Source organism: Sinohyriopsis cumingii, chromosome 7 (genome assembly GCF_028554795.1).
Source record: "Sinohyriopsis cumingii isolate HCF-2022 chromosome 7, ASM2855479v2, whole genome shotgun sequence".
NCBI lineage: Eukaryota > Metazoa > Mollusca > Bivalvia > Unionida > Unionidae > Sinohyriopsis > Sinohyriopsis cumingii.
The window spans coordinates 54,787,193-54,797,345 of record NC_142967.1 but is presented as its reverse complement, the minus strand read 5'-3'; the positions used below and the strand labels follow the sequence as shown (position 1 = coordinate 54,797,345).

Below are 10,153 nucleotides of genomic sequence, written 5' to 3'. Positions count from 1 at the left end.
AAGTTAAAACAATGTGATTGCACAGACCTTCCTGCGCTCCAACACTCGCCCCTTTTTCTGAAGAAGGCATAGGGCAGGCTTTAGAAGCTAATCTTCGTAAATTATTGCATTTTACCTCGACAACATGTTACAGCAGCGGTTATTAAAGGTCAGGGTCATATGTCAACCAAGGGATGACACTAAAAAAGGACACCATTTTTGCTTTTGAAAAATCGAAATGCGTTGAAAGTAACAAGGACGTTGCTATAACAACACGTGCCATAGGCAGGCGTAATTTTCAAAAAATGGAATATTCCTAGTTTAACCGCAACAACCATTTTTTATATATTAAAATAATGATCATAACAGTATATTACTGGCATGACCCGCTATAACATTCTACCCAGTATCACTGTATAAAGAACCGATGAATCTTGGCTAACAAAGATAGGGCTTTGTATTCTATCGCAGTTGAGAGGCTAATGAAAGAAAACTTTGATGTACATAAAAGTGAATGTTTTGTTGGTTAAATCTGCTGATATGATGTTAGAAAGGAGGTAAATTGGAATTATAAGGATTAAATGATCATGATTGGGTATTTATCGGACTTTATTTATTTTGCGAGTGATTAGGCAAAATTTACACATCGATAAATACCCAACCATGATCATTTAATCATATAATTATTTCTGTACAATATGGCTTATGGGCCATGCTAGTCTGATTCCGTATGTGAGAAAGATATATGATTTGCCTTGGACCATCAGCCTTCTCCACGTACAGGTACTTTACTAGCACCGTATGACAAGAACCACAATACAGACGAGGTGTAACTGTGTGGGAGTGGGTGGATGGGTGGTGGGTTGGTGTTGTTCTCCGCCAATTTGGAGGTTCAGTTAACCATCTCTCAGGAATGAATCCTCTACCCACTGTCAGGGTAACGTTGAACAAATATTTGTTTAGATACCCCCATTGCAACAACTCTACTTTAATTGTTTTCCATATTCACGGTGGAATAACACAATAATGTAATTTTAAAAAAAAATATATATATATATATATATCAACTGAACTGTCGTTACGTCCAAGTGTTTCATATTTGTACAAGTATACTTGTTAAAATGTTATGCGCAGTAGACTGAATTGCAATTCACAGCAATGTATTTACTGATAAATTATAAAATGTTTTTTTTAAAAGTTCTTTATTTTTTTATTTTTAAAATCTTATTCCTGTTTTATTTAAAATTAATCTCCCTCATTCTTCATCCCTTCGATTCAGTCAAGAGCCACAAACCAGAAATATAACTCTCAGTGCAGGAAGGGCCCCGAGTGGCCGAGTGGTCTAAAGCGCTCTCCGTTACGGATCACTGCCATCTCACCTCTGTCTGCGTGGGTTCGAGTCTCGGATTCGGCCAATGTGGGTATGTGAGAGAGCTTGCCAGTAGCTTCTTGTGGGTCAGTGGTTCTTTAAGGGTTTTCCCGGGTTCTTCCTCCACCATTAATACTGGCCACCATGTATAGCCGTGTGCTGAAAAATGGCGTTAAACCCTACAACAACAGTAACAACAACTCACTGCAGGAAAAGATAAACGGGTATTAAAAGGAAAGCACCCAAAGCTTAAGGAAGTATAAATTTAAATATATGGTCAACATTTTCTATTTTATATTTTCTCAAGTTTGTGTCCTTTTCAGTTTAATACTAGCCAAACATACTGAGTTAGTTTGATATAACTAATGATGTTTATATGTAATTAGTCATCATAAGTAATCATTGTTTTCAATAATAAGTAATGTGATTGCCATACGAGCTTTGTTATAATCATCCACATTCTGAAATAAAGCATGCAACACAATTTGTCCATTACGTGTCGTGTGACAAAAAAACAACACCCAAAAAAAAAAATCCAAAGAACCACAAGTTTGCATAAACCACACGGTCCACTTTGCTGGTATGGAAATCTAATACATAATGAAATAAAACAATCCAATTGGGAATGAGTCTTGAACGATAATAATGTATCCTCCGTTTCCTATGAAATTAACAAATTGTTGTCATTTCTAGATGAAGTTAAGTAAAGAGAACCACGTGTTTACATCGTATGTACAGCACACACATGCACTCGTTTGTCTCAGTATCAAAGGGACAACTGCTGAAATCACACACTCCCCGTCCAATCAACATTGTGACTAACTCCAGCGGTTCAAAATCTGACTCCTCGCCGATTTCGTGCTAGTTGTATTATACAGTTGCAGGGATTAACCTTTCCTAAAGTGCCTGCATACAGAAGACGTTCCGAACTGTTTTCTCGTTTAAGAAATAAATATGAAATAAATACCTTACTGGTCATAAATTTGCAAATTTTCCTCCAACATCTCAGTTGCTCCTGTCTTGTCAAACATTAAATTCTGATTGCATTTTTGTGTTAGGTGTATATACCAGTCTATTCCTGTTCATAATAAGGAATAACCACCAATCAGAATTGAATGTAGCAATCCACTGCGGGACATACAGGAATCGTATACCCTACACACTGTATCTAATTGGACAAAGCATGAACCGTCGGCTATTTGTATAGTTGGGAAACTATCTCGGCAACCGATATATGTCTGTGATCAGGCTTAATGCTAGACAAAAATGCATGAGTTTCAGTGACATAGATGAAGATAGCTGTAGTCAATGAAGAATGACGTAAGAGTGGGAAAATTACTTCAATAAGCAACATTGTGATCATGTATTGCCTAAGATTCCTAACACAACCTCTGCTGACCTCAGATTTTATAATCGTTAGCCGTAGGGTAGGTAGAACGACTATGATGCAGAACTGTATTAGTAGATATTAAGGATATGAAAATAATTCACCGTCAGTGTCAATGCTGAGGATTTTACAAATATAGGAATACAGTTCGACGATGAAATGTTTCGTATGAAGTAAAAATATAAAGCATAACCTAACGCAGTACAAGGCATAACAGCTACTAATATCATGTAGTGAATATAAACTAATTGTAAAAAGAAAGCATAGAAAACCAACGAGACTATTCAATGATTCTCACGCAGAAAGAGCCAACGGTACAAATTATCGCCAGATTATGCTGAATACATCCAGTTAAGAAAATCCGGATTGAAAACAATTAACAATAATCATTGGGCTAAATTATCGTCGTCAGACATATTTCCTGTACAACTGTACATAATATGAGTGTCTAGGTCATACGGAAATATACCAACCTCAGTAGATTTGATTGTAGCGTATGTGGATATGTTTGGAACATATTAAATTCAAAGTACATTTTCGAAGAGTCGGCGAGCACGATGAAATAACATTGTGTACAAACCATATGTATGAACAATGATTCTGCATATAAGTATTACGTAATGTAATTAGCATGTGCGTGAAAATATGTCAAGTTTTTAAACCTGACGAGTTCATTGTAAGCCAGATGAACCGATTGGATGGTGTTAAGCTGAGACAAAAACTGCTCAAGTAACTAAAATATATATCAAGATTTGTATAAGGCTTCTGAATCTATGAATCATGGTTGCTAGTTTGAAACAAAATTTTACATGCGAAGGGTACACGTATGTTCCAAATGGAGCAGACATCGCCAAGACCATTACCATCATTGTAGTAATGGTTCTGATAGTTGTCGCCAATGTATTCTGCCTGGCCGTTTTTAATGGGAAACAAAGCCGGAGATATTTTCAGAAGCGGATCAGGTACACAATGAATTCTCTGTGCTGCACGGATCTGGCAATGGGAGCATTGATGTGTCCATCTACCCTTTACTCCGGTCTTTACCACTGTTGGCCATTCGGTGAACCCTTCTGTAAAATCGAAGCGCTGATAATATCTGCTTTATTCCATGAATCAACTCTGAATCTTGTATTAATTGCATTGGACCGTTTCTTCGTTATCCATTATCCATTCCGTTACAATTCCTTCATGAACAGCAAGAAGTACATGTTCGTCATCCTCACAACCTGGATTGTAGTCTTCTTCACATACGCTATTGTCATTTTCATTGGAGATCAGTTCTATTTTGATGAAATCGGAATCAACTGTGAACCATACTATGAGAATTCAAGCGTAACCGTGTCTGTCATCTCGCTGTTTTACTTTTTGCCCGCTGCTCTGTTCGTTTTCAGTTACGTTTTCATTTACAGAACTGCAACGAAAAGAAGATTAAATACGCCGAACGTTGAAGAGGAAGATAAGGTAGGATTGTATGATATATTTTTTTGCATTAAGCTTGTGTCTCTATCGATTTAAGGAATGTATTCAATGCATTAAAATTCGATAAAATATAATTTTTTGCTCAATATATGATGGAAGAAAGGAAACTAAAGGAACTTTGGTCCTGGCATCTAAAGTAAGGCACTTTGTTGATAGGCAATATAAATAACATTTGCTGATATATAAAAAAAAGACTTTGCCTGTTTGAAAACATAGGTTTGTGCAATTTGACTATCTTTGAATAGAACGTTTGTGACATATCACACACTTAAGAAAAGAAAATGTTACCTCGGTATAATAGACCTACTTCTTCCTTTTGGGTGTCAAAATAGGTTGACGAAAAAGAAATGTGCAAACAACAGCCGAACCGATAGATTAAAAAGCATGAAAAATAAACACAAATGATATTGCGTATTGAACAAAATCATGAGCAATTCTATGGTACTGCTAGCTGATATGAGAAAGAGATGATATTAAGTTATAACTCAAAATATTTGCTGTATCACTAATCATAAATTATACCAGTTTAAAAAAAAACAGTTGGAAGACTCTGGGATTGTATGCATTATTGATCATATTAATAAAACAGACTAACTTCTTTTTGCAGTACATGCGTGTTTACTGTATGAGATTTGAAGCGTTAGTATTTTGTATTTTTTACATGAAGAAAAATAGTATATATTCAAGTTTTAAGATCAACAAATTGATTATAAAAAATATCATAGAGTAGAGCCCGCATCATCGTATGCATTATTAAATGTATTACTTATTGAAATTATTCATGTTTCTTTTTTTCAGCCGATATCACTTACATTATATTTTCAGATTCAGCTATTGCCCGTTTTCTATACCAGTATGACTAATCACATCTTGTCCATTTTCTATATTACTGTGACTAATTGCCTCATGTCAATTATCTACAATATTGTGTATAATCACCTCTTGTGATGTTTCTACACCAGTATGACTAATCACGTCTTGTCCATTTTCTATATTACTGTGACTAATCGCCTCATGTCAATTATCTACAATATTGTGTCTAATCACCTCTTGTAATGTTTCTACACCAGTATGACTAGTCAATCACCTTTTGTCAATTTTCTATACCATTATGACTAATAACCTCTTATCAATTTTCTACACTAGTTAGACTAATCATCGCTTGTCAGTTTTCTACACTAGCATGACTACTCACCTCTTGTCAATTTTCTACACTAGAATGACTACTCACCTCTTGTCAATTTTCTAAACTAGCATGACTACTCACCTCTTGTCAATTTTCTACATCAGTATCACTAATCAGATATTGTCAATCTTCTATAGTATGTGACGAAAGCAATGAGAGCCTGAGGAAAACGAACAAGACCCAAATTAATTTTATTTAGCAGCATAACATTACTTCATAAACAACTCTAGAGTTACTGCCCAATCAAAACAAAATTGCTAAGCCAGATGCATTGGAATTTATAGCAAGAATATATTGCCAGAATTTGCTGTTTCTCGTTCTTATTGTTGCTCCGTTCTATTTTCTTCTTTGATAATCTCTGGTTAGCGTTACGCCACTGTATGTATCTCATGGAATATGCTCTTCAAGTGGTCTGCTTTATCTTTGAGGCATTTGGGTAGCATGTCAGCACGAAGGAGATGCGTGTATTGGGTGTTTTTACTGTACATTAACATAATGTTTCGGTCGAGGACTCCGGTGACCCAATTGTGGACGCTTGTTAGCAACATTGATAGCTGATTGTTGATGTCTCTACTTGTGTGATTTCATTTCGTTAAAGTGGACATAGACTGATTGTCATCAATAAGAAAGATAAAGGCAATGCCCACTTGAAAGATACGGAATCAAACAAGTAGAGATATCGATTATGGAAGTGAGAACACACTTCCGAAATTGGAGCACTACGGAAGCGATAAAGACAGTGTCAGCATCGTCTAATCAAACTCGAAATAAATGGGTGACACAACAAAATGTGTGATCTACTGATTATAAGCCCATCTCTATTTTAATTCGATTGGAGGCAAAATGAAGTCACATATACACGACGAAGCTTTGATATAAGAACTAAGGAGACTGCATATTTATTCAAAATTGTTGTTCGTAGTTGCAAGAACGTATGTCTTTGGCTAAAAAAGTGGTGATACTTAATCATTTTCGTAGTGATCTGCTATCCTCCTAAAATATTGAAGCTAATTCGTGACTAAACTTAATCAGGACGGGAATACTTGCATAGGATATAAACTTCCAAAACAACGTATACATGTGAATAGATGGCGTGTAAGGTGTTATTTGCGCATAATTCCAGGCGCATTTGCTGAAGATGTATTTTATCATAATATATGCTGACCATTATTAAAGTAATGTATATTTTCTTCTTAATTTGCAGGAAGAACGAAGAACAAGCAAAAATATCCGTACAACAAAATACTTGGCCGCCATAACTCTCGGTTTCTTCTTGGCCATTTCACCTTGGACACTGTGTACACTTATAATTGCTACAACAGATGTCAAACTTAATCCAGATCTCGACTTCTTTGTCACGTGGCTTGCTATTAGTAACAGTTTTATGAACAGTCTAATATATGGCGCTATGAACAGAAAGTTTCGGACAGCTGCTATGAGCTGGGCGTGCGGCCGTTGGATCAAGTCAATCCAGACAGGGTTGTCATCATCGAAGGGCGCAGATTTTTCTGAAGATACATCCGGGTCTCGCATGACACCAAAACAGCAAAGGATTAGTAAGAAGAAAGGTACCCCAGATCATACGACTGACTTGGAGTTGTCAAGGGCAAACACTCCTAGGATTCAACGTAAAAGCCTGGAACAACTGGTTGAAAAATGATTCTGGCATTCAACATATTTCACATTGTGTTATCATTGTGTTACATGCCGTTTTGAGATCAATCACCATTTCGAAACGGTCCACTGCCGCTTCAGGAATGGATATGATCGCGAAACGACCTCTCTGTCGTTTCATAACTTAAAAACTTAGGAAATGGCTGTAGACCGTTTCATGATAATAATTAGTTCTGAAACTGCAAGTTATGTTTCGATACAAAGCAGTTGTATCTTACACTCCATTTAAACTTTGTTGTTTCTGCCAGACTATAACCCAGCTGTTCCAGCATTAGATACACTCATAAATTCTTTCATAATACTATACGCATACATTGTTTCGCCATTATACGTATAATTGTTAAAGATAATATTCTTATACAGTATATGCCACAGTAAATATAAAATATGGCTATACAATTAAAATAATATCAACAAAATAATATTTTATTCAGCATAGTGGTGATCACCAATCACATTTATGCAGTAACGTTTTAGGACTCTCCTCAAATGTAGTATATTGGCAATCAGTAATAATATATTGGCCTCGTTGTGACCGATTTCGCTCAGCAAAATCGTTTATGCAAACCACAGGGTGTCGTAATTATACTTCAAAAATTAATCATTGTATGTAAACAAACTTAGTAATATTTTCATCGTTTTACACTGACTAATTTAGGAACTCAAGTTCAACCATGCTAGCTTTTAATACCTAACAAGTTAGAGCCATACCATATTCACTCAAATGTGAAAATAAGGTTAAACGTCGTAACATCATAGGGTATTTAATGAGTTGGCCTATATATCTGCCCTAATCAAATACTAATAAGTTGTAATAGCCTGTGGAAAGCCGTAGGCTAGACGGTAAATTCTATGGCATGTACATGCTGTGATTTCTTTGATGCTTTTTTGTTTTTGTTTTTAACCAATAATAACGTTCGCAAACATATTGTTTTAAATTTAATGCTTGAATGTTTCTCGTCTTCTTCCTTTCTCTCTTAATCTTTGTTGACTGCTCAGAAAAGATATCCTTTTAACCTTATTTGATTAAGCTCTCTCTCTCTCTATCTCGTTGGACCTTTGGTGGTAGAACTAGCAGAAAACCCGACCAAGAGAGAGAGAGAGAGAGAGGGGGGACTGTGTGGGTTAGTGGAATAAAAACAAGTTTATGGTCAGTAACTGTGATAAGTAAGGCTTATTAACGACTTAGATGAGCTGTAAATAACTCAATAGTTTTGAACTTTTGTTAGTTTTGCTATTTCACTTACACAATTCCCACGTCGTCTGTATGTATTCGACCTGATCGAATGGCCGCTCTTTCGCTGTTTGTGACTCAGCCATGCAATGTATGTCGTATTCTGCTTTCCTCATTTAAATCACCGTTTAAGGTATAATAATATGTTAGAGATTCCTACATTAAATCGTAAGCGTCTGTTTAATTAATTAAACAATTTGAATAAAATCGAAACTCCATAATGAAATAAATGTGCATATCCCCCAAAAGATCATGAATTGCCAAAGTAGTAGCAGAACTACATTTTGTAACGGACACAGCATCAAGAGACGTGAAGTATTCGCTTCCTCGCTCGGTACACAGTTTCCTGTAGTCAGTCCTATATGTTGAAACAAAAGTATATGATTTTGCATGTGGCACAAATAACAATATGTGTAGCATGTACGCTGTATCCATGTAACACCACCTTGTCAAGCCTCGTTTCCTTTAATTGAAAATTTTATACAACTCGTGGTATATCAATAATACAATTCTTACAATATACCTATATTTTGTATGCAATAACCAAATTAAGCATATTGAAATTAAATATTTCATATCATTAAATTAATTTGAAAATTAATGACATAAGAATTTGTAATATGAAAACCTGACGCTGCATATCATTGTAAATATTTGATTTTGAAATATATTCAGATTATTTATGTTTTGCATCTTTCCTTGTGTAAACATTTTGATGCAAAAGTATTGTAAGGATCAGGAGAATATTCTGGAGATTAGTATTTCTAAAATATATTTATTAATATATTTATTCATGTTCACGTGGTTTTATGTTGTTGGTAAGAGTTGATTCTCGAGTGACAAAGAGAAAATAACTTATTATGTTCGGAAACAGCGCCGTTATTTCTGACTGTCATTATATATATATATATATATATATATATATATATATATATATATATATATATATATATATATATATATATATATATATATATATAGTTTGCAATGTATTGTATGACAAAATTAAAAGGGTGAAACTTTTTGTGACTGGGTTGTTGTTTATATGGGCTTTTAAATGAGAATTATTTTAACGGCATAGAACATAATTCATATTTCTGTAAGAAAAAGACACAAAGAAGCAAATGACAAATATTAAAAGTTGCAGTTGTAGATAAAGCACCAAAATTGTATGTGTTTCTTTTCACATTCGCTTCTTTTGCATGCTTGGAAATATATACTCTCGTCCAATCAAATGCCAAATTATAAACTGTTGCGACCGGTTTCTTTATTTCATGTCATCAAGTCCCTATTTCATTTCACTTTAAGTAGAGTGCAAATAGCACGTGAAAAGAAAAATGATAAAAACGGATCCTTGGTTTCCTAAAGTCTTATCGATTTTCGGTGAAACTTGTATAGTCTAGAAATCAACGCACACAAACGAAAATTAAAGGGTTTCTTGAAGTTTGTTTTCTGTGTAATCGAAACGAGAGAAATTTATAAAATTTCGCTAGTCCTTTCTACGGCAGTCCCATGCAACCATTAATAGTCTAGCTCGGAATTTGTTTGTTCGTGGAATGCAATTATGTAAAAACGTTACTGCCCTCCAATCTTAAACAAAGAACCTATGAGACTATGAGACTTGTTTCACACTATGAGAGTTATCGGTCCCATATAAAGGAAATAGTTCTAAATCATAGCATATGTGTAGATCACAATAACTAGAATACCATGTTGGTGAGTTGGTTTTTCTGACGTTCAACATACCCTTTGGCTTTGGAAATACGAGCAAAGGGTCATACGTCAGGGACACGCCTTTTCAACCATCCTGGTCAGTTTGGTTATCTCAGTATCTTGATATTGTTA

The 10,153-nt window shown here is 35.1% G+C and overlaps 1 protein-coding gene across 1 annotated transcript; it reads left to right on the top strand.

The window, feature by feature from the left end:
- Positions 1-1,190: 1,190 nt before the first annotated feature.
- Positions 1,191-9,480, top strand: LOC149795289 (trace amine-associated receptor 1-like). The gene is made up of 2 exons (XM_089965008.1): positions 1,191-4,196; positions 6,605-9,480. Exons 1-2 carry the CDS (start codon positions 3,516-3,518, stop codon positions 7,058-7,060), a joined length of 1,137 nt encoding a protein of 378 aa, XP_089821134.1. The 5' UTR covers positions 1,191-3,515; the 3' UTR covers positions 7,061-9,480.
- Positions 9,481-10,153: the final 673 nt, after the last annotated feature.

What these genes read in the sequence shown, in the direction of transcription:
- LOC149795289 (XM_089965008.1), top strand. Translation starts at nt 3,516, where the DNA reads ATGGTTGCTAGTTTGAAACAAAATTTTACATGCGAAGGGTACACGTAT. An exon ending in ACGTTGAAGAGGAAGATAAG is followed by an intron (nt 4,197 to 6,604) that starts GTAGGATTGTAT and finishes CTTAATTTGCAG; the next exon opens with GAAGAACGAAGAACAAGCAA.